This window comes from Misgurnus anguillicaudatus, chromosome 10 (assembly GCF_027580225.2).
Source record: "Misgurnus anguillicaudatus chromosome 10, ASM2758022v2, whole genome shotgun sequence".
NCBI classification, from domain to species: domain Eukaryota; kingdom Metazoa; phylum Chordata; class Actinopteri; order Cypriniformes; family Cobitidae; genus Misgurnus; species Misgurnus anguillicaudatus.
In genome coordinates, this window is record NC_073346.2 from 30,255,603 (window position 1) to 30,281,531 (window position 25,929).

Sequence of the window (25,929 nt, forward strand, 5' to 3'; positions counted from 1 at the left end):
GTAGTTAATGGTGCATCCTTTGTCAAATTCCTACGTTTAAAAGATATATTGAGAAATCAGTCGTAAAATGAATAGGAATAAAAATGAACCAGAACACAGCAGCTCTGCTCTAAAACCCAGTGAGCCATGTTTTTGACATCAGCAATGTTTTTGACATCATCCAGAAACCAAACATATTCTACACAGTTTCTACTGCCATTTAAGATGCTTTGTTTTGGCCAAAATGCAAGGTAGCATCTCATACAGGATATCCTTAAAAGATAAAGCAATCCCAGAATGCACTACAGTAAATTTTAAAATAGATTTTAAATATATTCTGTTAAGTAACAAAAATGTATGTGTAAATAGTCTTACTGGCAGGACTTAAAGCGAGCACCACATAACCTGTGCAGTATGCTACATTTCAGTTTTCTTGATATGTGACTCTGTATGTGAAATGAATAGAAGCATCAAAGTTCAATTTCCATCATTTATTTCACATTAATGTCAATCTTTACTCAGTCACTGTTAAAGAGCACCTATTGTCCGATTCAGGTTGTTAAATTTCTTTTGGTGTGTATGTGTTTTAGTTCATGTTAACGATAAGCAAAAGATACATACCCCAAAGTAAATGATGACGCGATTTGTCATTTACATTACATTTCCAACAAACACACGGATTGTAGGCAACAGTTAACTTTATGGGATTGGTGATGTAGACAAGACCGACATTATCATAATTCCTCCTGTTAGCAACCAAATCTTTCAAACACAGTAGGAGCGCCACATTTCCGGCTGACATCAGAGGTATTCAGGCCAATCACAGATTAGCAGGCCAATCAGGGACACAGAGCTTTTCAAAACTGCGTGTTTCAGGTAAAGAGTGAAATCTGGAGCTACAAAAATGTATGGTACAGGGTTTCCCGCAGCACTTTGCAGTTCGGGCGGCCCGCCTAAACTGGGAAACCCTACCGCCTTAACTAGATTGTCAAAAAAAAAAAAAAAATTTGCTGCACAAAAGGCCATCAAGTGCATCTCAGAGAATAGCGCGGAGGCGTTTCACACCGCGAGCGGGCCCACGAGCCACACGGCCGAAATGAGAGAAACGTAGTCCGTCGCTGTCTGGATGATGACTAGTCAGTTGATAAAACATCTCGGAGAATAGCGCGGACGCGCTACATGCTACAGTAGTTACACTCCTTTAAGATAATGTAATTAATAGTGGGAAATAATCCGGTTTTTCAATCTTCACGCTATCTATCATCGTTCGCCAGACGTTCTACAACATCTGCTTCAGTTTGTGTTTATTAACCCTTTAGTTTCACTTCATTACTTAGCTTTTCCCGTTAGAGGTATCTGTTAAAAAACATTTAATTCATTAATAGTCTAGTATATGTTCATTTTCTGTCATCGTTTCTTCAAAATTAAGTTTTATTTGAGTGTTTTTAATACATTTTAATTTTCGTCATGATGTATATGCCCGCCCCTTTGATTACCACGCCCCCAGACCAACCCACACGCCCAACTGGCCGTCAAGTTTGAGCGTTTTTAATACATTTTAATTTTCATCATGATGTATACGCCCCGCCCCTTTGATTACACTCCCCCCGGACCAACCCACATGCCCAACCCTACCACCTTAACTAACAAATTTTCTGCGGGAAACCCTGCGGTATGTGCGAAATAATGTGTTTTTTTACCATAAACCACGCAAACACATTGTATTTTACTAAATACACAAAATAGTGTTGTTTTTTAGGAATTAAATAGGTGCTCTTTGAAGACATCACTGTTATATTTTCACAAAATGATCTTTACATTATGTAGGATGATTTAATGTAGAAAACAGTAAATCATAAAAATTTACATAAGCTGGGTTTTTACAGACGGGGTCACAAATGTTGGCTTGGTAGATCAAATTAAAGGATTAGTCCATTTTCTTTAAAAAAAATCCAGATAATTTACTCAGCACCATGTCATCCAAAATGTTGATGTGTGCAAGAAAAATAAAAAAATATGCACTTTTAAACCACAACTTCTCGTCTGCTAATAAGTGTTGGGGTCCATTAAAGTCCATTAAAATGAGAAAAATCCTGGAATGTTTTCCTCAAAAACATAATTTCTTCTCGACTGAACAAAGAATGACATCAACATTTTGGATGATGTGGTAAATTATCTGGATTTTTTTTTTTAAGAACATGGACTAATCCTTTAAAGGACAAGAACAAACTGGTACAAAACTTTTTGAAAATCAGGAAAATCTCTGTGACACCAGTAAAATAACTCATATGTTGATTACCCTGCAGGCATTTGATATATTAGCAGTCATGGCTGATACATCAAAGATCATGAAAAGAGCCATTTTTCAGTTTCACTATTGAATTATAGATTAATAATTCTATGTCCGATTTGTCTTCTCCCTTCTGTGCTTAAAGGAGTTATCCTTTATTTCTACACAGATTTCATGTGGCTATACTAGTTATAGATGACAGGTCAGTTATCTTGCATAGAGAGGAAATATTCAAGCTGGGAGTGTTGTGTTGGTCACTGGAGTAAAGAGTGAGAAGGTCTTGAATGACGCACTTTCTTAGATATTGCTTTGTGTTCACTGTGGTATGTTTGTTCCCATCTGCCACACTCTAAATTTCATTCTTTCTCTTATTCACTTTTGTGACTCAATGGATTTTGTTGTTCAGACACCTTTATCTGAGAAGGAGCCTTTGACCTTACTAGGTTTAAATTTGATCAATTACAATTTTTCGATTCTTAGTTTTGATTCCGATTCTGTAAAATAATAATAAGAACATTTTTAAATACAAAACCACATCCATTTAGCCTACTAATTTCTGACTGTTTTGCAAAATAATATATTTATGAGCAGTGTTTTTAAATAACAGAAAAATACTTTGGTAAATACTCCCCCTTTTATAAATGTTTAGTAACCGTGTTTTTGTTTTGATTGCCATTTATATTACCATAGTTTTATTACAAATATTATGGTTATAATGAAAACAAATGTTAATTTGTTATTAATGTGGTTCCCTTTCAGTCGGTCACTACGACGTCACGTCGTGACCGACGAATTGGGAACTCGCTTAGAGAGACCAATCTGCTTCGTATACTACTAAAACGCCAATGAACTTGGCATTGAGATATTTGCATAATGCTGGCGCCGCCCCGCCAGGTGCGTATATAAGGAGCACGTGCAAATAGGGAAATCAGCTTTTTCGCTTTGAAAGCCGGCTTTATCTGACTGAGAAGCTACTATCTGCTCTTCTGGGAACGGTTGCTGAAGTTGATTGACAAGCAGTACTAACACAGCGGACGCTCGCAGTATTCCACTGCTCTGCATATTTTTTGTTTTGAGTTTAGTGTGTGCGTTGCCTTTCCCTGTGCGCATCATCAGCTGAGCACCTAAAGAGTGATTTCCCTAAAGAGTGATACGTGAGAGCTCTGTGTCTTTTTAAAGACAGCCACTGTCTCGTATATTCGGAGATCAGCGTCCTTTTCAGGATTGCTTTTCGTCCGTGCGATCTTGGATGTGAGAGGTATAAGGGTTCCAGTTACGGTCACGAGCGCTGTCTTCATGCTTGGGCATCAAGCACTCTGAGGCTGCGTTCGTGGAGAGTTTTTGTTCTCTCTGTGAGAGCATAACCCTCTTGGATTGCGGAGACGACTGACGTTTCTACGGGAATGCTGTCCGCGCCTTTGCAGTGCTGAAACCGCCATGGTGCGGCTGTCAAGCCCTCGCATGACGCTCTTCGCATCACTACGCTGAGTAGGACGGAGGATGCGTCCTCCACCTACCGGCCTTTCATCCTCAGCCGGTTGAGGCTCCGGTGGAGACGGCAGAGTCGTCTTCTACGATTTCTGCCGAATCCATTGGACCTCCTTCTGGTCCCGTTCACTTCTGCAGCATCAGAGGGGTGTCCAATTTTCCTCCGAAGTGGAGTCGTTCCGGAGATGGCGGCCGTGCCCGCTCGAGTGGCGGAAACGGTAGAGTTGGAGAGGTTAACCCCTCTCCGCCCGAACCGTACCGCCCACGTGATTGGTATTTCGGAGCTGCTCGGGCCTCTCAGTCCTCTTCTCCTGTGCCTTTCTTCCCGACGGCACGAAGAGCTGACGTGATTTGCGGCCATCCGGTCGTTCAGCTTCAGCTTTCACCCCTCACCTCCCTCACCAATGGAGCCGCTAGGGCGGGGACCCCTTCAGTGGAGCGGGGGGTTGCGATGCAGCTGTGTTCCTGGAGGGACCACCCAACCCTTTCCTCCTGTGTTTGTAGACAGTCGTCCGGTTACGGGCGCTGTCCGTCAGGCATGCGGAGAGGCGGCTTCAGCCCTGCACGCAATAACGTTGCTACAGGTTCACCAAGGATTTACGAGGGAAGCCGCGACCTTCAGTCGTGCGATGTCCACCACAGTGGTTCAAGATCGCCACCTTGGCTGTGTCTGGCTGACGGACGCAGGCGAGAACAACTTCTTGAATGCTCCTGTCTCACAGACCGGCCTCTTCGGCGAGGCCGTGGAGTCGTACAGCTCCGCTGCGCAGACTGAGGCGATCTCTTAGGTCAGGCCCCGGCGAAGGAGAGCTGCCCTTGGTAAAAACCACCACGCCGGCTCCTCAGTCTGCCTCTCGCCGTCGGCGTCCTGCGGCGACCACCTCCGTTCCCCTCCTCGGACCCCATCTCGGCAGCGCGGGGGAACCGGTCGTCAGCAGCTCGCCCCGCCCGTTTAAGTGGCCAGTAAGCGGGCGACCCGGATTGGCAGAGGATCACTCTTCAGGAGACGGTGATTCGCTCCTTCCCCCGATAGAGGGTCGGGTGGAAAATTCTTGGTTTGCATTTGTTCCACCGGCTGTTTAGCCGGTACCCACTTAACCACATATAGAGTGCATTCCTCTTCCCTCTCCAGGTCTCCAGAGGATCGAGAGAGCCGTGAGCGGGCACACACCAGCTCACCCTACCTCTCCTCTATCGCCAGCGGGTGTTCTGAGGAGTCCGAGCCCTCCACTGAGGAGACCGGACCACCAGCACCCTCATCGGAGTCTGTGCTCTCCGCAGAGGAGACCAGACGACCGTCACCTTCAGCGGGCTCAGGTCAGTGTCTCACACACACACACATACTGTAGATGCTTATGCTGTCACAGCAGACGCACCGGCAGTCTCACCTGTCTCGCTTCGCTGCCCCACCACAGGTACTTCGGTAGTGTCGTTAATTCTCCTCGTACGGTGCCTGGGTGCTTGGCTTCAGTTCCCAGCCCGTTCGTTGGGTTTTACGCACGATCCGCCTCGGTTACGAAATACAATTACCGGCACAACCCCAAAATTCTCGGGCTTTCGTTTCACTATAGTGAAAGTGTCCGATGCACATGTACTGCGTGCATAAGTCGATATCCTGCTGGCGAAGGATTATCGAGCCGGTCCCTCTTACCGAGATGATGATATGATGATAGGGTTTTTCCAGCCTTTATCTCATAGTACCCAAAATACGCGGTGGGTTACGATCGATTTGATTTACGCACCGGCTCTACAAAGGTGGTCTTTTTTTGGATGATAACGCAGAGGCTCGTATTTCAATATTCAGATCGGTTTGCAGCCTAGACCTGTAAGACGTGTACTTTTTGTGTTCATCTCCCCTCGCCTTAGACCGTTTTTCGCTCTGCGTCGTGGGGTGGGCATATTAATATTAAGTACACCATTCGAGCTGTCTCTCTCTCTCCGTGTCTCCATGAAAGTGCTAGTCACGGCATTAAAATATCAGAGAGAGAGCGTTGTTCGCATTCTGCTTTTATTTACGTTGACTTATAATAGCCCGTTCTTGGCAGACGTGCGCGAACACAGAGAGTTAATGCTTCGGCATCTCGCTCGTTTAAGTCATCAAGTCGACTGGGAAAGAGCAACTTTGCCCCGTGCAGAGGATCTTTTTTCTCAGTATGGAATTAGACTCGATCAACTAATTGGCGTGTTTTTCAAGAGCGCGCAACTAGTCAGTTCTGACTTGCCTCGGTTTAATTCGAGGGAAGTACGCGGTCCCTCTGAAACAATTTCAGAAGCTCCTGGACATATGACAGCATGCTGCAGCTGTGACACTGCGTCATATGAGACCGCTTCAGCGTTGGCTTTACGATCGAGTCTCGAGGAGAGCGTGGCGCACCGGCATACATTGTGTAAACACTACACCTGCGTGTCATTTAAATTTCCCCGTAGTAGACCCAGCATTTCTGATAGCAAGATATGCCTCTGAGGGGTCTCCTGGCATTCTGTAGCATGCGATGCCCTAAGCACGGGATGATCAGCCACGTATGACGGGCTTGCAGTCTCTGGGGTGTGCATAGCACCCCAACTGCCGCGAGCGGTGCGCTGTCTATCTGGGACTTGTACGCTCCGCTATGGAGATGCGAGGGAAGGATGTATTAGTAGACACCGATAACATTGCGACTGTTGCGTTATTTACCGTTAAGGCGGTTTTGCGCTCTCGTCACCTGTCGCATCTCGCTCGTCATCTCCTCCTTTGGAGTCAGAAGCATCTGAGGTCCCTTTGTGCCATTTACATCCCGGGATCGCTCAATTCAGCGGTGACGCGCTCCCGAGCTGCGCCCCCGGCGAATGGCGACTCCACCCCCAGACGGTCCAGCTAATTTGGAAGAAGTTCGGTTGTGCGTAGATCTGTTTGCGTCGCCGGACGATACCCACTGTCGCCTATTTTATTCACTAACCGAGGGCAGCCTCGGCGTGGATGCGTTGGCACACAGCTGGCCGCGGGGGGTGCGTAAATACGCATTTCTTCCAGTGAGCTTTATTGCGCAGACACTGTGCAAAGTCAGGCAGGATGAGGAGAGCCTTTTATTAATCGTCCGTACTGGACGACCAAGAATTGGTTTTCATAGTTAATGCTCCTCGCGACAGCCCTCCCTGGCGGATTCCCCTGAGGAAGGACTTTCTTTCTCAAGGAAGGCGCACATTTGGCACTCGCGCCCCGACCTATGGATCTCCATGTATGGTCGTTGAGCGCGCGCAAGGTTTAGGTGATTTATCGCAAGCGGTATCTAACACCATCGACGCGGTTCGAGCACCGTCCACAAGACGGGCTTACGCGCTTAATGAAACCTTTTCGTCACCCGGTGCTCTTCGCAACGCGAGGACCCCAGAGAATGCCCTTTAACATTATGCTTTTATATCTTTAACATAGGTTAGATGGTAGGCTGTCCCTCCGCCATTAAAGTTGATATCGCCGCTATTTCTGCTCATCACTCACTTATCTACGGCAGATCAGTTGGCCAGCATGACTTAATTATTACATTTTAAGAGGCGCTCGCAGGCTAAACCCCTCGCGCCCTCCCTCTTTACTCCTGAGACCTGTCCATGGTGCTGAAGCCTTCTGGTCTCATATTTTAGCCTTTGCAGTCTGCGAGTCTGAAGTTTTTTATCAATGAAAACTCTGACCCTGCTAGCATTGGCCTCCATGAAGAGAGTAGGGGATTTACATGCATTCTCTGTTGACGATTCGTGCTTTTAGTTTGGCCCTGCTGTCTCGAGCGTAACGTTGAGACCCAGACCAGGCTACGTGCCCAAAGTTCCCACCACTCCCTTCAGAGATAAGGTGGTGAGCTTGCAAGCGCTGCCCTTGGAGGACGCAGACCCAACCGTGGCTTTGTTGTGCCCCGTACGCGCACTGCGATTCTACGTGGTCCGCACGCAAAGCCTCTGGACCTCAGACCAGCTCTTTGTTTGTTATGGTGGCCAGCAGAAAGGGAAAGCTGTCACTAAGCAAAGGATGTCTCATTGGATAGTTCATACTATCGCCCTGGCTTATAATCTTCAGGGTATTTCTTGCCCCTTTAATTTGAGAGCGCACTCCACACGGAGTGTTGCCTCATTTGGGTTATCGCTCGTGGTTCCTCGCTAACAGACATCTGTAGAGCTGCTGGTTGGGCGACACCTAATACTGTACGTTCATTAGATTTTACAATGTTCATATCGAGCCTGTATCCTCTCATGTTCTTTCCTCACCAGGGAGGGCACGGAGAGCAGACTCGCAAGTCGGCTTGTGAAGAAGATGTTTTAATTCAGAACTTAATTCAGAACTATATCTTTGGTGAACATGGTATTCAGATTCAAATATGTTTTGCAAGTATACATGTCTCATGTGTGTAAGCTGAAGACTAGCAGTCTTAAAGACTGCAATGTATGCAGGGTTTAAAATATGGTAACTGAGAGCAGAGCTAAAAATGCATAGGCTGACATTTGGAAGGAATGAAGTCACAACACCTGTCAAACATAAAAACATGCTAAAAACAACTACATGGGAGGAGTTTCAACTTTTAGAGAACTGTATATTAGGTTGCATTCTGAAAAAGACTCTTTAGTTGCTTGGCCACCAACTCAGCCTTATTGTTGTATGCAATAAAGTCATCTTTTGGCAATGGAACCCTCTGCTGAAAATTATTTTTCATAATCACTAAAAAATCCACAACATTTGGCGTAGTCGGCAGGATTGGAAAGGAGCATGGAGGTGGATGACCGCTGTGGGCTGAGTTTGGATGAGCGGCATACACAGGACCAGGTGAGCAGTTTTTGCTTATTTACTGGTGTACTGTTGTGTTGCTCATCTGGGTTGGCTCATGGTGGAAAGACGTTCACAATGCTCTTCCAACATAAGAACTAAGATTAATATAAGGTAAAAAGGGTTCCATTTCCAAGGATTTTGATGCATGGTGTGATATTTTTATGATGAAGAAGGGATTAAACAGCCTGAGCTCGGGTGTAATCTGTGGTTTTGCTAAGTAAGCTTTGTTTTAGCATTAACCTGGAACAGATTGTTATATTGCTAAGGGGCAATAAAAAGTTAAATTGCTGAGGGGCAATGAAATATATAATCTGTGTTTATTATTAAACATATAAAAGGCCTTTGACGAAGGGCCTTTGACGAATAAAATAGACTGTAACAGATTATAAAAAATGCTTATTGCAAGAGGGCTATTGATTAGATGTAATAAGCTGATACACTGTAAATGAATAATTTGTATGTAACATGGTTTTGGAAGCAAATCCATGTGTCAATTTGTTAGGTTAAGTATTTAAGCATATGTTGATTTGACATCAATACTGCATTTTATTTACAGTGTATGAAAAAAATAAGATAAAATTAAATAATCTGTGTTTATTCTGTAAGAGGGCCTTGACGGATACAGGTAGACTGGAACAGACTATTAAAAATGCTTATGGAAAATAAGATAAAATTAAATAATCTGTGTTTATTCTGTAAGAGGGCCTTGACGGATACAGGTAGACTGGAACAGACTATTAAAAATGCTTATGGAATAAGTGGATATACTGTAAAAGAATGATAGCATAAAGGAAAAGTACTTTGGTTTTGCAAGCCATTAATGTTTTACTTTGTTAGGTTAGGGTAACAAAAAATATATATATATATATGTTGATTTAACATAAATGCTGCATATTTTACAGTGTATGGATAAAAATATGATAAAAAATCTAAAAATAAATGAATAGAGCATGAAACAAAAGTGTTAAAAAGTGGACAGGGGTCTGCACGGGCAGAATTAATTTTTATGAAAACAGCTCTTTATATATGTTTAAATAATAAAGGTCTGAACGAATAAAATATTATTCTGTGGATACCGCCCTAATGCATGATAAGAAGTTTGACTTGTGAATAAAAGTGGAAAGGATCCTCAACAGTGAAAAACAAGTGGTGTCATGTTTAAAGTGTGAATGACTGGGTGTATGTTATAAATAGAGTGAGTGCAGGCCTGACTGAGTGCTGTGGATGAAAGAGCTAGCAGTGAAGTGAAATACCGGTTAATATAAGTAAAAGAAAAATAATAATAATAATATATTATTTATATAATAAAGTAATAAAAGATTATAGGTAAAATTATAGGTAAATGGTATATATAGGTTGAAAGGAGGTTTTTACATCTATATTTTATATCTTAATCCAATGAAAAAATATTTGTGTTTATATTGTAAAGGGAAAAAATAGTATTCCCTGACAAATAAAACAAATTGAATTGAAGGGAGAAACATTAATTAAGAAGGAACTGCTTGAAAAATATTTGCAGTGTAGAAAAAGTAATATTGGAGAGAAAATGGTAAGCTTGATGTTTACTTAGCTTGAAAGTTAAATGGTTTAAAGGTGTTTTTATTTGTTAATTTTCTAATGTTAAAAAGTTAAAAAATTGCTAAATATGATAGAAAAGATTGAATGGAGAAGTAACAGGTGTAGTGAAAAGTCATAGTTGTTATTCTTGTGGAAATATCTATTGGGCAGAGATCTGATAAACAATGTGTTGAAGAAATTGTCATGAAGGGAACATTTGATGTTGCAATGTGTAAAGAAATGGATATTGTAAATAAACCTATATTAAATCAAAAGAAAGAAAAGAAGGATGGATTTAAAGAAGAAAAGCATTGGCATTATTCATGAATACAGGGGAACATATTTAGAATAGATTGTTAAAGGAGGTTGATAATGAAATGAAAGCAAAGTGTGTTAATCTATATTTATCATGCATACTGTAGAAGGTTGATTTCCAGTACTCAAGGGCACTGTGGAAATTATAGGTAAAATGTAAATGAAATGATCAGTAGTTATAGAATAGGAAAATTAAACAGGTTTGGGAGTAAAGCTTAAAAATGAGGAAAGATACTAAATTAAAGAAATTTAAATTATTATCAGGAAGAATATGAGAGTAAAGAGTGTAGAGTAAAAAGACAAAAGGCATTGTTTACACACAGAGGTGAAAAAAAGATGAGGTAAAAAGATATAAATGAAAAATAAGAAATAAAAATAGGAAAAACATTAGAAAGAATTAATGAAGTAAAATTAGAAGAGAGTAGAGAGGGAGAGTAAAGAGGAGTTGTCATCTGATGGAGTAATGTGGATATGGGGAAAAAGATAAATGATGGCTTAGGCTACTGGCCTTACAATTTTTAAGTTTAATAAAGGTATTAAGGACCTTGGGAGGCTGATCACTTACCCTCAAGCATTCATGGGGTTGGGAAAAGGACTAAGTTGTGGCAATGGAGAAATGAAAGAAACCTTTGACCTGTGGACTAACGTTACATGAGGAGGGACTATTTTTGAACATATCATAGCAGTGTGGCAGCCACTGCTTGGACTCTAAAGCACAGAGAGAAAACTGGGAGACAGAGAATCCAGTTATGTTCAGAGACAATAAAAAAGAGACTGAGGGAAATCCAGAAGGAGACCCTGGAATGACCAGACTCCTGTACCCATCATAAATGACTTTGCAGCATCACCATCCCAGAAAGAAAACAACTTGAACTGGGAGAGACAAAGAAAACATGCTGAGGACAACAAAAAGCCTGGCCACGCCAAGAGAGACTTTCGCTATGTCCATGTACCAGCCACTGTGAGTGAAGGGGGGAGGGTGACAGCAGCCTTTCAAAGTACAGTTTAAGGTTCAGAAGATTTGTTAAGAATATGTTTCTCTGGACAAGTATTGGTAATTCAATGTATGGATACAAACAATAAACAAAACTATAACCATATCTATTCTCATATCAAAATCACACTCCTGTTTACTGTTTACTTGTTAGAAAAATATGCATAATTTGGGTTAAGCCATTGGAATTTGTGTTTTCCAGAAGGGTATAGGGAATATAGATATAAAGTAAGTAAGACATGATATTAAAGTGATATTAACTGAATCAAAGCAAATGTATAATAAGTAGTGATGCACAACAAACAATGAATAAATTGGAAAATGTATTGAAGCACAAATTTCTAATGCAAAGTTATCAAAGTGGGAATTTTATTGTATTATAATATGATCATGAGAAAGATATTTAACTTAAAAAGTGGCAAAATAAATTATATGACAAGAAATTGATATCAGAGGAAGGTAAACAAGAATTAGTAAAGAGTATGGTTGAAAATCAGTTAATAGAATAATGAATTAATGTAATTGACTTATTTCCACAGGTCTCTTGTATACTGGAAAAGATTGTGAAGAAAAGGATTTATGGGATATGATGGAAAAAAAACTATATAAAGCAAGTGGATCTCCATAATGTTTAAGAATTACATTAGAATTATATGTTATAGTCAATCATTTGTCAGGAAATAGTTTTCATAAAAAACAATAAATGCAGATGATAACAACATGCAAGATTAAGAAGATGTATTAATTGTTAAAAGATGTAGAGAACAAAGTACTAATTGAAGTATCCAATTAATGATATTGTAAGACTAAACAGTTGATATCCAGATCCACATTGCTAACAAATGTTTTCCCAGATGACAAATACTGTAATTGATATTTGCTTTATATATTTGCGTTTTCAAACAGAAGAAATATTTGTATGTTTTTTATGAAATGAAACAATATATAATTTGGTATAGGAACAAAGAGGCTTTCAAAATAATGAGGGAAGATATATTCAATGTACTGGACAAGTGGGGTTAATTTCTGCTACAATAATTGGCAATCATAAAATATTAAACTGAATGATAAATTGAATGATAATTTTATCAGATTTGGAAGCTAAAGAAGCCTCAGAATGCCATACAGAAGTATTGCTCCTAGTGTTTATACAAAAGCCTTAATTAGAAGATAGAAGAGAAGAACAACAAGCAGGATGTTTTACTATAAACATCATAGATAAACTATGGTATGGTTACTCCAGTAAAAAGGCTGGTTAATTTTATAACTTTTAATCAAATGAGACATCAGCTGTAAATGCAGACTTCACACACAGACACACTTTTTTATTCAGGCCGTGTGAAAAAAATGATGTGAATGCAGTGATCATGATGAGCTTAATGTGTTCATGATTTATTTATTTACCATGTTTAATCTGTTACGACTCGTCTTACCATTCACTTGTCAGCTTTAGGATAATGAAGTCTTGTAATGGGAAAGTTTGCATATTTATTAGCCTACAAAACATTGCCTCGGAGACTCGGGCTGAGCGGGACATCATACACAGTGCGCTCATGAAAACTATACGGTGAACCCCGCATACGATGTTACTACCTTAAACATAGTTAAACTACAGTATTTGTAGTGAGACAATCATTATTTCACATTGCACAATGTAGTAACACTTTGAGTGCTTTGAAAAAAAGACGTTGCAATGACTTTGGCTTGAAAGGTCCTGGCAGATTGCTTTTCGCGTACACTATGCGTTCACATAACAAGCAATCCGAGCAGAAATCCGGGCTGTCCGAAATAGCACCCTGTACCCTCATTCACTATCCCCTACATTAGTCCACTAATATAGTGAATGAATACAAGTGAATGAATTTGGACACTAGAGCTCGCCGGAGGGCGGTGCCATCTTCAATAATGTCCACTATAATTATAGACACAACTAAAATAGTGCACTGTTTAAAGGGACACTCCACTTTTTTTTTTAAATATACTCATTTTCCAGCTCTCCCAAGCTAAACATTCGATTCCCACCGTTTTGGAATCCATTCAGCTGATCTCCGGGTCTGGCGGTACCACTTTTAGCATAGCTTAGCATAATCCATTGAATCTGATTAGACCATTAGCATCGCACAAAAAAATAACCAAAGAGTTTCAATATTTTTTTTTAACTTAACTCTTATGTAGTGTGTACTAAGTCCATCAGAAAATTAAAATTTGAGATTTTCTAGGCAGATATGGCTAGGAACTATACTCTCATTCTGGCGTAATAATCAGTGACTTTGCTGATGTAACATGGCGGCAGCAGGCATAGTGATTTTACGCACTGCCCGAAAATAGTCCCCTTGGTTACTTTCAACAGCAGGGCACTATTTGCGGGCAGTGCGTAAAATCACGTAAAATCATATATCAGCTAAATGGATTCCAAAACGGCAAGAATCAAATGTTTAACTATAGGGGAGCAGGAAAATGAGCATATTTTCAAAAAAGTCTAATGTCCCTTTAATGGATATATGTAGCTATTTCGGACACAGACCCAGACTTTCTTAAATTGCACGCACATGAATCGATAAAAAGAATCGAAATTTTATTTTATAGTGCGGATCTGATTCCTTCGATTCCCAACCCTATACCTTACATGAACTCAAGTACATGACCTACATGGGAAACTATGGAAGTGTAATATAACAGCTCCTACAAATTTAATTATAGCAGTGAGCTATTGCCATCATTTACTACACAACTGCCAATTTTACCAGTTTCTAAAAATAGGAAAAAAAAACGTGGAAAAGGTGAAAGGTGGGCTAAAAGATTACATGATTATAGATATGTTTGACCTTTGATTAATCCTCTTAAATGCCATCTATAAAAATAATACATAAAAAAGGAAATATTTTGCCTCTACAGTTTCCTTTCCTTCTTTCCACACACCAAAAGCAAAGACCAGCATCAAATCAAATCAAAGTTAGATAAACAAAACCTCATTAGTTCCTCCAACTAGGCGGAGGTGAAGTCTACAGTGTTTCCCTCAACTGAGCTTGCCCTGCTTTAACCTCGCTGAAGCTCTCGTTCTGCTCTCCTGTGTGCCCAACCACACATTTGTTTTTAATTGGGAAGGGAATTGACTTTGCATTTGAATCGATGTTCTCACTTGCTAGAATAAGTACATGTGCACTGGAACAAGACGACTCATTTGGATTATTCAAAGTTAATAATTGGCTGACTTTCCCTCGAATTAAGAATGCAAGGACATAACCAAGTCTTTGGGAGCTTCTGTTTTATTAACATACTGTGTGTGTGCGTGTGCGTGTGCGTGTGCGTGTGCGTGTGCGTGTGCATGTGTGTGTGTGTGTGTGTGTGTGTGTGTGTGTGTGTGTGTGTGTGTGTTATTTCCTCTGTAAACCTTTATTATAGATGTTGCATGGTTTACAAACTGTAGCACTAATGATTATCATTAAAGTTTATATTGAAAATACTTTTCAAAAAATATAAAAAATTTGGCAATAGAAGAACAATTTCATGCAATACTAATAACATTTCCCCCAATAAAAAAGACTAACTTACCAAAAACAAAATTTTGTCACTGCACTTCGGGAAGATGTTCGCAGTTCCATGCTGTTTTTTTAGTATTTTTTTAGTCATTGTTATTCTTCAATTATGTATACTTTAATATTTTTTTTAAAAAGTACAATTAAATGTGAGCAAGGTCTACATATTTGGGTGAACTGTCTCCTTAAATAAGACCTTTTGTGATTTCAGTGGATTGGAAATCTTGTCATGTAGCTGCACTTCTGGCAACGTTTTGTTGGGCTTTTTGCTGTTAGTGCTTTCTAATCCTTTTATTCTTGAGAAAGGGAACATGCATGAGAGTGAGTGTTTATAAAGATGTTTTGGTACAGGGTGTACTTGGGCATTTTTCTCTTTTGCGAATACATACCTGAGTCACACATTTTCTTGTGGAGCTTAAGGTTACGACACACAGACAGAAACATCTAGAAATAGGCTGAACGAACATTTTAATGTGTGAAACATTGCAACACAAGACAACATGATTGCTTGCTCTCTTTCCACAGACAGTATTGAAGATTACATTCAGACAACCTCATCGCATGTGGAAACGGCCAATCAGGAGCTTGCAAAAGCCAGTCATCATCAGGTAGTTTGATTTCTTACATCTCTTGTATTTGTTGTAAATGTTTTAGCTTGTAAAACATACTAATGTATAACCCAATAATTTTACCAGGTTCATTTAAGGGTTTTACTTGACATCACATAACGAGACTTACAACCATTGGTGTTGTCTCAGTGATATGCTGGTTTATACCCACATAGAAAGGTCAAGGATTTCCATATACAGATATAAAAAAGCAGATACATTAAAGCCTTACGTAAAAGTCATAAATTGACTTTTGGACCATTGATGTGTAAGATGTTTCATTCCACTGGTGATGCGCAATAATAGGTGGCTATCTACCAACATTTCCTCATGCGCATTCACGTCCACCTTTGTTTTTCTATTTGAATAAGAATCTCTCCATCAACAGAAACAGGTGCCAGTTTGCAAAGTAAACGAAAGTCCCCAACGTTCGGTTTAGCATTCCGCTCTTGTCCATAGTTTTTGCCCTGTCTTCCTTTCTCCACTTACAAGAGCGCAGAGGAGTAAATGAGTGAGTAGCAACAGCTTTCGGATTAATTGTCATTTCATTATCTCAAGGAGAGCTCAGCCGTGACCAAACTCACGCAGAGCAATTTAGCACTTCACCAGTCTCGCTCCCGCCCACCCTAAGGTGGGAGGGGCTCGCGCGTCTGGCTTAGGGCACTACCCTGTTTCCTTTTTAAACATCTCCCATAAACCCACACGGTTGAACATTACAAGCGCGAGTCAATTAAAAATAGCAAGTCATTTCCGCGGCCCAACGTGTCAGTTAGTCGAACGCTGGAAATAAATCGAATCTATAATCCATCAGGCCAAAAGCAGTTCCTCGTGGAAGGTTTGTAAGTGACGAGAATGATGTTGTATCAGCCCCATCAGAGTTCAATGGACCACGAGGAAACATGATTGTTCATTACCATGCCACTGTTTCAAACTCGAAAGTCGAGAGAACAGACAGTGAGGAGTTCACACCATAATACTCAGACTCTAGACTTCAATTACATTATTCATTTTCTCACTCTGTCCATTACAAGCTCATTTTGTGAAGTGGCAGCGAGAAAAGTGCTTTACATAGGCACTCTTCAAAGTGAACCTACAGTTGTCGAGAAGTTTAGTCTTTTAACAATTATCATGCCATATTCATTTCTCCTTTAACTACAAACACTGGGCATCTAATTATATTGCAAATTCACTATGCGTTTAACTGAACAGACTTTTTGTCGGTTTTGAAGGAGGCACCTGGCTCACTTGGTGCTTTTGGTAAGATAAGATATGAGAAATGCAAGGAAAAACTTTTAAACTGCTTAGTAATTAAATTAAATGTGTGGCTTAAATTCAAAGTCAGGCTCAGTTTGACGGGGCAGTCCTCTTCTGCCGAAACATTATTGTCAGTACATTCTCAGAAAGAAAGGTACAAAAGTTGTAACTGGGATGGTATCTTTTAAAAAGGTTTTAGTACAGATATGTACCTTTGAGGTACCAATATGCACCTTTAAGGTACAAAAGTGTACTTTTTGAAAAGGTATTGCCCCAGTGACAAGTTTTGTACCTTCTTGTATCTTTTTTCTGAGAGTAGTGTATAAGCCAGGTATGTCAAAAATACATTGGTTGACAATTAATATATGTGGGGGTGATTAGTAGGCCAATGGGCAAGTGTTGCCAGGATGCCGGGGCACACCACTACTCTTTTTCAAAAGACATTCTGAGATTTTTAATGACCACCGAGAGCCAGGACCTCGGTTTAATGTCTCATTTGAAGGACAGTGCTTTTTGACAGTATAGTGTCCCCATCACTATACTGGGGTGTTAGGACCCACACAGACCACAGGATGAGCACCCCCTGCTGGTCTCACTAACACCTTTACCAGCAGAAACCTAGTTTTCTCAGGAGTTCTCTTATCCAAGTACTGACTAGGCTCAACCCTACCTAGCTTTACTGGGCAACCAGTCTTGGGCTACAGGGTGATATGGCTGCATTTACAATCCAGCCCGCATGATGATGTATTATTAAATATTAAATACATATTTTAAAAACATTTTCAGGTGGGGGAGGCGATTCCATGTGTCTAGTTTAAATGGGGGCAAAACACTGACAGTTTCACAGGTGAAACGTAGACGTACCTAATGCGGTCCTTGTGCACCCAAACATTCTCCCATTTCCATGGGCATGACTCTTGGGGGAGGATGCAGAGAAAAGCGACAGCTGTGCAGCGTTGCGCCACGTATTGTGTATGCAACAGCCATGAATCAGTTTCTGCTTTAAGCCACGATGGTGACACGCTGCGAACAACAGTGGGTTCTAGTTTAGAAATGGTTTCTTTTAAATGTCATGGCTGGTCAGGACTCACACACAAACGTATAGAATTGAGAGTATGGTCGAAGAAATGTAAGGAAGCACGATTTAAAACATCCTGCTTGTGTTTTTTACTTCAAACTGTATTAGGTACTGTAATTAGGTTCTCTTTTGCAGCATCGGTTAGGAGTGGAGGCTGTCCCCCTCTACGATTTAAGTATATCGTTGTGATTTTTATCCACCATGACCCTTAAGCAAGTAGGTTGGTTGGTCAGCACAACCTGGTCATCAGGTTTCTTAAAGGAATAGTCTACTCATTTTCAATATTAAAATGTTATTACCTTGGCTAGGGGTTGTTGGTGCATCCCTCTGTCGTTTGTGTGCGTGCGCGTGGGCGCTGGGGCGCGCTGCGGCGCTTCGATGGCGTTTGGCTTGGCCCCATTCATTCAGTGGTGCCATTTAGAGATAAAGTTAGAAGTGACCAAACACATCAATGTTTTTCCTATTTAAGACGAGTAGTTTTCTAAGCTGATTTAAAAGAGGAACTATATTTTATGGTGTATTAGCACTTTTGGGAGTACTTCGACTCACCTGAAAAGTCCGCTCTCCTACGTTTTATTTTGTACCACCAAACTTGCTCGTATAACTACTCGTCTTAAATAGGAAAAACATTGATGTGTTTGGTCACTTCTAACTTTATCTCTAAATGGTACCATTGAATGAATGGGGCTAAGCTAAATGCTATCGAAGCGTCGCAGCGCGCTCCAGCGCTTACGTGCACGCACACAGATGATAGAGGGATGTATCAACAATTCTTAGTTAAGGTAATAACATATTTTAATATTGAAAATGAGTAGACTATTCCTTTAAGGGGGCAAGGGGCTTTAATCCACCCCGGTCCCCCTTTATGCCCTCTTGGGACTTGTCCGTAGTACTGAAACCACTCTAGGACTCCACCTTCGGGCTTTGCAGTCAGTCAAGCTCAAGTTTCACTCCATGAAAACTTTGAACCTGGTTTCATTGGCCACGAAAAGAAAACATGGGGCCTGCATGCGCTTTCGGTCAACGACTCATGCCTAGAGCCTTTTAAAGATCAGGTGGAGGAGGAGGCAGACACAGTCTTAGCTTTGCTGTGTCCCGTACGCGGACCGAACATGAAGCTTCAGGACCTCAGACCAGCTCTTCGTCTGTTAGGGAGGACAGCAGAAGGGAAAAGCTGTCTCCAAACAGAGGATGTCACACTGGATAGTGGACACTATTGCCCTTGCATATCAGAAGCAGGGCGTGCCATGCCCATTTGAGCTAAGGACGCACTCTACTAGAAGTATAGCGTCCTCTTGGGCATTGGGTTGTGGCTCCTTGCTGACAGACATTTGTAGAGCTGCAGGCTGGGCGATACCTAACACATTTACTAGATTCAATAGTGTTCATGCCAAGCTAAGTTCCTCCCATGTTCTCACCTTAAACCGGTAGAAGCTCTGAGAGCCCCGGCTTGTATGTGGGCTTGCAGCGCCATTATGGCACTATATTAGTCCTTTGTTGAAAAATGTGGTACTTCCTCCAATGCTCTTGACAGCAAGATGTGGCGGAGTGTCTGCTGCCAGCCTTTTATCAGCTAAATTCTTGAAAACTTATGTTAAGTCTTGGCATCCATATAAGCAACCCCTCAGCGGGATCCCGTGTGTATGTCCGTGAAGAAAAAATAAAACCCACGTTTATCCCTCAGCAGAGTTGCCTCCACGGTCTCTGTACAGGTGTAGTCTCATTTAATAAGCCACCCCAGAAACCTCGATATGCAGTAAAACCTTTTACGGTTATTCCATATTGTAATTGCCACTTAAGAAACCTCTAAGGCATGTGGCTCAGCAGTGTTCCCAGCTACCACCCAGGTGGGTACGTTTCCCAACGTTATCTAAGGTTTCTCTAGTGGGTTTAGGAACAAGTAGCCGGCCTCCTCTGCATAATACCCTGTTCCGCCTACTCTAAAAACAAGGGGCAGAAGGTTTGTGCAGCACCCATGGCGCTTTGCAAGGGATTCCCAATATATCATTCATCGACGTGACGACGTAGTGATCGCCTGAAATGAACTTCTCGGTTACGTATGTAACCCTTGTTCCCTGAAGGAAGGGAATGGGGATGTCCCATCGCTACGGCTTGCTGTATGACTGCTGAGTCGGCCAGGCTATGCGCTTGGCTTTCTCAGCGAAAATAGCTGATTATGCGGTGCACCTGCCTCTCAGTTATTCACAAATACTGCATGCCAACATTCATTTGCTCTTTGGAAGTTTCTTGAAGCAGATTGGTCTTTCTAGCGAGTTCCCAATACATTGGTCATCGACGTGGCTTCTCCATTCCCTTCCTTCAGGAAACGAGGGTTACATACATAACCAAGATGTTATCCTCTGTCAGATTACCATAATGCTGGTGCTACCTAGACAAACTGTACAAATAACAATTAGCAGTACAGTGTAGGCAAAATACAAATAGACAAACTATACAAAACAATACAAATTATACACATCATACACCATATATACACAATAAATATACACAATGTACACGCAAACTACATGGTGGATACACAAGTCAAACGTACATCCAAATGTAGATAGTGGATGTAAATGTGCTTATTGAGTTGAGACTGGATGATAGCAGATGGGTAATGTTTTTTTTTTTAGATAACTTACACGGGTGTACATGTTTTAGATAAGATCCTGTGCTCAGATTTGCTAAGGTCATGAGTTTTGCATTGCTAGACATGTCTCACATTTCCTTTGAAAATGTAAAAACCTGCCTTTAACTTTCGTATTGCTTTGACAGCTGTTCCCCACTCTCTTGCTGTTTTGACTGCAGTGTAGAAATTAAAATAGACTTATAGCGAATAAGAAATCTCTAGCCTTTCCTCTTTCTTCGCAAGTCTACTGCTCCTCATGTCGAAAGTTTGTCAGGTTTGTGTAATGTATGCAGAAGGGAGTTGATCAGTGCTAAGTCATGCTGTGATCAGGCACGGCAACGCAAATCAATCATGCAGTGTAATTTAGGAAATTGTGATGAATGGAGTTAGCTGGTGGTGATGACTGCCACGTTGGCCTGTTTGTGATATTGGAGTTGAAGTGGAATGAATATGTATGGGAATGTTGTTGCAAGTTTAGCATATGAGCGTTATTTTCGCTGGGTTGGAAAGTGGTTTGATTTTCTTTAAGGCACATCTGTTCACTTGGTAGTCAACCGGCAGCTGTTTTCTTTGTAGACTGTTTGGAAAAAATTGTCAAAAATTGGACCCAAGCCGTCACTGGGGCAATACAATTAAAAGAGGTCCTAATATGTATCATCTAGGAACAGGTAAATGTATACATTCTAATAGGTACTAATAGGTGCCTTTGACGTACTAATGTGCATCTTTAACCCATTCCCCATGTTTTTTTTTAAAGTTGCCCGCCAGCATTTTTTGTGATTTTCACAAAAGTTTTACAAAATGCTTTCTAGGAAAATTTTCTTCTATAAATATATAAGCATACAAATATATCAAATGTGAATGTAATATGAATGCTTTAGGTGCAAATATGTAAAAGTGACAACTAGGGACAATTTTTTATCATTTATTTCCAGCAGTGGCTAGGCATATGAATAAAGGTATAGAAAAGACTCAAATATACTGCCATTTTTGTTTAAAGGGGATCATGAAAATCTGACTTTTTCCATGTTTAAGTGTTATAATTGGGTCCCCAGTGCTTATATCAACCTAGAAAACATGGAAAAAAACAGTAACTTAGTTTTGGTAAACCATTCTCTGCAAGCATGTGAAAAAATAGGTCATTGAAATTTGGCTCCCCTTGTGGTGTCAGAAGGGGATAATACCACCCATTATTCTGCACTATCCAACCACAGCACTGCCATTTAGTGCAGAGATCAGCTTATTTGCATTTTAAAGGACACACCCAAATATGGCACATTGTTGCTCACCTAGATATAATAAATTATCTATATGGTATTTTGAGCTAAAACTTCACATACGTACTTGGGGGACACCAAAGATTTATTTGTCATCTTAAAAAGTCTTGTGAAATGTCCCTTTTAAATTATATTGGATTTGTTGGCAACTGTTAAATTTAAACCTTGGACCTAAAATAAACCTAAATAATAGGGATGTGCTCGAGTACTCGAACGTGGCATCGATGATCGATCACGAAAACGATGATCATGTGGGTTTATTTATTTATTTATTTATTTGTGGTTATGGCGGCATTTGGATGTCTGGTTAGCATTTCAAACGTCTGTGGTAGTAAAGACTGGGTGCGTGCGTTTGACGTTGTGTTGAGCTTCACAGACCGGCGTATGACATCACATCAGTAACGTTACCATGAAAGTCCGCGCACCCGGGCCTCGCAACCCGCCGCTAGGCGCAATGCTGTGGAGCCAAACACACCTCACATCACAGAGGCACTATTATTTAAGGATGCCGTGATTTTGGGATTCACTTTGGTAGGACGAAAATACAGTCAGTCAGATGCAAAATGTACAGCGCCGTCACAAATTCCCTTATATCATCTCATCTTTAAACATCACATACCAGAGAGCCATACGAGCATTAACATTACATCTTAACTAAGAACAGGTGAGTGGACGACACGACACAGCTAATAGCTAAAATGATATGAAAATCTGCTCAATGTTTTGAATCTTGTGCTTTGGCTGGACCCGTTTCAAAGCGCGCTGTTATGGTGCACATCCACAAGTTACAACAGGAGTTAAACTTTCTGTCAAGTACATAACTTAATTTAAGTCTTGCATTTTGTGCAGATATTTGCACGTTGTATATAAATAAATATTATGTAGAGTGCGTCAGTAAAGAAAGCGCATCAGTTTGTGTTTATTAACCCTTTAGTTTCACTTCATCACGCAGCTTTTCTTGTTAGAAGTAATTAATTAATAATCTAGTATATGTAAATTTTTCTGTCATAGTTTTTCAAAGTTAAGTTTTACTTAAGTGTTTTTAATAAAAATATTTTCATTTTCACCATGACGTATATGCCCCGCCCCTTTGATTGCCACGCCCCCAGTTAATCGAGTACTCGTTTTTCAAAAACCAATGGATTAATCGAAATGAAAAAAAATGACATAAATGCACATCCCTACTAAATAAATCTAAAATAAACACGTTTCTTTTAAATAATTACTAATGTTAAAATGTTTTTAATGTTCTTAATAATCTATTAATTATAGTTAAATTAAAGGGATAGTTCACACACAAAAAAATCTGTCATCTTTTCTTACCTTCAAGTTGTTAAAACCTATATAAATTACTTTGTTCTGCTGAACGCAACAGAAGATTATTTTAAGCAATGTTTGTATCCAAAGTTTTTGAGCATCATTGACTTCCATAGTATTTTTCTTTCCTACTATGTCAATGGTGTTTCTGTTTCCTGCTGGATTATAAATATCTACTTTTGTGTTCAGCAAAACCAAGAGATTCATGCAGGTTTGTAACAACTTCAAGGTAAATAAATAATTAATTTTCATTTTTGCATAAACTATACCTTTAAGTATATTGTGTAATCGTACAATAAGAATCAATACCCATTATCAACACCAAACTTTACAGTATGTGACCCCAACTGTTGCATTACATTTAGAAGTCTAGACAGTAGACACATAAAGGAAAAAACTACATTGCTCATCTTTTTTCAGAATAATAGGGTGGCAAGATCAACTGTAAAGTCATCTATAATGCTTTCTTCTACTGAGCTATCAAAGACTTGTGTACACCAGGCAGAGAACAGTGTATGTTTGCCAAAGGCAACCGCAAAGCGAGATCCTCAAGTTCTGTTTATTTGCTGTGTCTTTTAAACATCATAATCAGGAAAGCTTTGATTCGGAATTTTTATGTAAATTGCACGTAAGCCGATTACAAGGCAGGCAGTGGCAGCACAAACATTATTTATTTTATGGACCTTCAATTTTCTGAGCAGATGAGATAAAGGCAGAATAATATTATGTCGGTAATCATCAGGCTAGGTTATTATAGCATTATAAAGACATTTCTCATGTCACGCAAGGTAAATGACTCTCTCTCGCTTGCAAATGCAAAGCAAGGCTGTCATTCTGTTCCTGGTGAAATTGTGATGTCCACCGGCACCGACTCACGTGGGTTAAAATGACAGTGGAAATTGTGCAGCATTGTTTCTATCAGACTGGATTTGCTACAGGGTTTAATTTAGTTGACTTCAAGGTTAGCTTCTGGCACGGGGGTTAGAGGATGTTTTCTGCCCTTCTCCGTGGTCGGAAGAAAATTGTGCCGCTCTCTCCCTTCCTATAATTGTCAATTAAAAGTGGATAATTGGTGGTTTTCAGTAGATGCTAAATCTAAAATAGGAACTTGGTGTAAAAAAAGGTTGTATGTGTTGTTAATGCATTAATTAGCATGAACTTACAGTATTTCAACAGCTTTTATTAGTCTTAGTTCATGTCAATTTCAGCATTGAATAAATTTTTTTAAGTTGCACAATGATCACAAACAATTGTATTAAATGGCATTAACTAAGATTAATAAATGATGAATATTGTTATTGGTCATTGTTCGTTCATGTTAGCTAATGCCTTTACTTTTAAAGGGACACCATTTTTTAAAAAATCTCATTTTCCAGCTCCCCTAGAGTTAAACATTTGATTTTTACCGTTTTTAAATCCATTCAGCCGATCTCCGGGTCTGACGCTACCACTTTTAGCATAGCTTAGCATAATCCATTGAATTTGATTAGAACATTAGCATTGCGCCTAACAAATAACCAAAGAGTTTCAGTATTTTTTTCCTATTTAAAACTTGACTCGTCTCTAGTTACATCTTGTACTAAGATCGATGGAAAATGAAAAGTTGTGTTTTTTAGGCAGATATGGCTAGTAACTATACTCTCATTCTGGCGAAAAAAATCAAGGATTTTGCTTCTGTAACATGGCTGCAGCAGGCGCAATGATATTACGTAGTGTCCGAAAATAGTTCCCAGCTATTGAAAGATACTAAGGGGACTATTTTCGGCTGCTACGTAATATCATTGCGCGATGCTAATGGTCTAAACAGATTCAATGGATTATGCTAAGCCATGCCAAAAGCGGTAGCGCCAGACCCGGAGATCAACTGAATGGATTCCAAAATGACAAGATTCAAATGTTCAACTCTTTAGGGGAGCTGGAAAATGAGCACATCCCCAAAAAAAGTGGAATGTCCCTTTAACAAAAAAAATTATTGTAAAGTGTCACTGAACTTGCTAATTCAGTTAAAAAAACTTAAAAAATAGCACTGTGACATCACATGTTAAAAAACATTAACAAGCAGTGGTATAATCCATTTGTGCAACCAATAGAAAAGAAGCTTAGGAAACCTGTTGGAAAACAATTATTCTACTTCCAATTGCATTTGGTGACTCAAGTGACCCAGAAATTAGACAATCAAATTTATTTGTACTCTTATACATTAATGATTGATGGTTGTCTTACGTATTCATTAAAATGTGTAATCTGAGTAACACATCAACAATTAATATTATATCAGTATCACATTGGGTTTCTTTTTTAGGCAGATGCAAATCAGTAAAAATATTAAGCCTAAGAACTCAATCAAATCTTGAAATAACTGCATAAGAGTTCATTCATTTACAAAATTACCACAATAGAAAAAAAACTTTATGTAACAAAGTTATGTTGCATTAGTAGTTCTAACACAGCTTGATTAAATTGGCTACATGGATGGGAAAAATATATTTTTCTCTCCAGCAGTCCAACCATAAGCTTTCCTGTTACCCTTAACTCATTTTACATCTCTTCTTTTTACTCTGTAAGTGTCTGCTCTCTCCGTCCCTTTCAGTCACTCATCCAGAAATTTCAGTCTCCAAAATGGAGCAACAGTTATATTTTCACCAAAAGCTTTTTGCTTTCTTTTACCTGATTTATTTTACTGCTTTCCTGAATGACAGAGCAGGCCAGAATAGCACCAAGTAAAAAATCAGCACAGAGAGACTGTACGCCGAGTAAAAAGAAAGCCTGAGTGAGAAAGAAAAAGTTTATAAGGCGCGGTTTTGGAGAAAATGTAAGA

General features: G+C 40.0%; 1 protein-coding gene across 5 annotated transcripts in view; it reads left to right on the plus strand.

Moving 5' to 3' along the window:
* tsnare1 (T-SNARE Domain Containing 1) overlaps positions 1-25,929 on the plus strand; it is a 291,014-nt gene that overhangs the window by 131,597 nt on the left and 133,488 nt on the right. For all 5 annotated transcript variants that reach the window (XR_012371599.1, XM_073872360.1, XM_073872362.1 and 2 more), the window contains exon 11: positions 15,471-15,553. Coding sequence is in view for 4 of the 5 variants with exons in the window: in XM_073872360.1 (XP_073728461.1) it covers positions 15,471-15,553 (83 nt within the window). In the remaining variant the exon portion in view is untranslated. The remainder of the gene's footprint in view (positions 1-15,470; positions 15,554-25,929) is intronic.